The 1,567-nt window shown below is 43.3% G+C and overlaps 1 protein-coding gene across 1 annotated transcript in view; it reads right to left on the bottom strand.

The window, feature by feature from the left end:
• Window positions 1-1,101, bottom strand: part of MED26 (mediator complex subunit 26) — a 3,096-nt gene extending 1,995 nt beyond the window's left edge. Inside the window, exon 1 of the mRNA XM_009997818.1 lies at window positions 991-1,101. Coding sequence (XP_009996120.1) covers window positions 991-1,101 — 111 coding nt within the window. The remainder of the gene's footprint in view (window positions 1-990) is intronic.
• Window positions 1,102-1,567: the final 466 nt, after the last annotated feature.

Below are 1,567 nucleotides of genomic sequence, written 5' to 3'. Positions count from 1 at the left end.
GTGCAAGCTCAGGTCAGAGGGGAGATGCAGCACTTAAGGCAAAAACTGTGTGTTCATCACAAAGAAAGTGTAAGATCAGCAGAGAAAAAATTCCAGAACCTTTGCCTGTTGCAGTGATGGGTTGATAATAAAAATCTCAATGTCACAAAATTGACTAGTCAGGGTGCAGCTTCTGTCCTACCTTCTCTTCCTCCATCTCTCCCTTCACTCCTCAGTATCTTGAAAACGTGTGACAGATTTAAACAAGCATTCCTAGGGTGTCCCAAAGTGATTCCATAACTGGAAGGAAGTGTCTGATTGTTCCCAAAGCACATTTGAAAACCCAAAATTGTTCCAGAAGTCAGATTACTTAAGAAAAGCACTTCAAAGGAAAAGACAGACCAGACTGTGAGAGAAATATGGAGCAGGTCGTGATACAAACATTGAAACACAGCTGGACTTATGGTTAAGCAATAGTTCTAAGTAACACCAATATTCTCAAGATGATATATACACATATTCATATAAAATTAGCCATAAGAACTTCTTTGGGCATGATTTCCAAAGTGGCCAGTGAGACTGCAGCTGCTGCCCCATCCACCTCATTTCACCAGGCACTGGAACCTGCCTGACTGAATTTAAGATGGATTTTGTGGACACAGAGTAACTACATTCCTGTTTCAGATTCCTTGGTGCTTGGTCACCAAAATTCCAAAAGGTGACGGGCACTTCAGCAAGCAGGGGGATGTTGCTGAATGCACCAGAATTAATCAGTAGCAAGTGATGATTAATTTAGTGCCTGCACAGAGCTGTGCTGCACAGAATGCTGATCTGAACCCAGACAGAATCACTGTGTGTGCATCGAGAGCAGCACGAGAGGGGCAAAATAATATCTTAATTGTGAATGCTTTGCAATCAATCTATTGTTTCAAGAAAAGCTCTTATGGAAATTAGTTAGGGAGAGAAAGTCCTTTTACATAAAAACCAAGTCATGTTCAGAGGGTGACATACCTCAAGTGCCTCTTTGGTAATGGGATATTTCTCCAAGCTGGAGATCACTTCCAGCACTGCCACCATGTTATGGATCTGCAACAAGGAAGACAAAGTCACTTCATATTTCATGTTCAGGTCTTAAGTTATCAAATGTAATTTAAGACTTCCCACTTTATAATTGCTGGAAGCATTAATCACAAAATTGCTATCACACTGTCTGGCTTTAGGGAGCTGATTGTTCAAAGAACAGGGACAAGGACATTTTGCTGACCTAGTTGGGAACTGCAGAAGCTGTAACAAACACACTCTTATGTAAAACTAAAGGAAACATGAGCAATAAAACCAGTGTGACTTATTAGCAAAGTCCTGAGATCCCCAGCCAGGGGGTTGGTTCATCGTCCTAGAGCCTCACTGGAAATACAAGTGCCAGGGGACCAAGAAAAGCCAGGAGCAGCTCAGAAATCTCGACAACTTTATTCTAAACGCCGGTGCTTCCTGTAGCCACACGCCAAGAGTCTAACAGCCCAGGTCCCAGCTCCTCTTGCTGCAGAGCAGCCGGGACGGGCGTTGTGCCCAGTAGGTGTCCCCAGACCAT

Source organism: Chaetura pelagica, unplaced genomic scaffold, assembly GCF_000747805.2.
Source record: "Chaetura pelagica isolate M959 unplaced genomic scaffold, ChaPel_1.0 scaffold595, whole genome shotgun sequence".
In the NCBI taxonomy this organism is placed as follows: Eukaryota; Metazoa; Chordata; class Aves; order Apodiformes; family Apodidae; genus Chaetura; species Chaetura pelagica.
The sequence above is the reverse complement of the archived record's forward strand: the minus strand, read 5'-3'. Positions and strand labels throughout refer to the sequence as shown.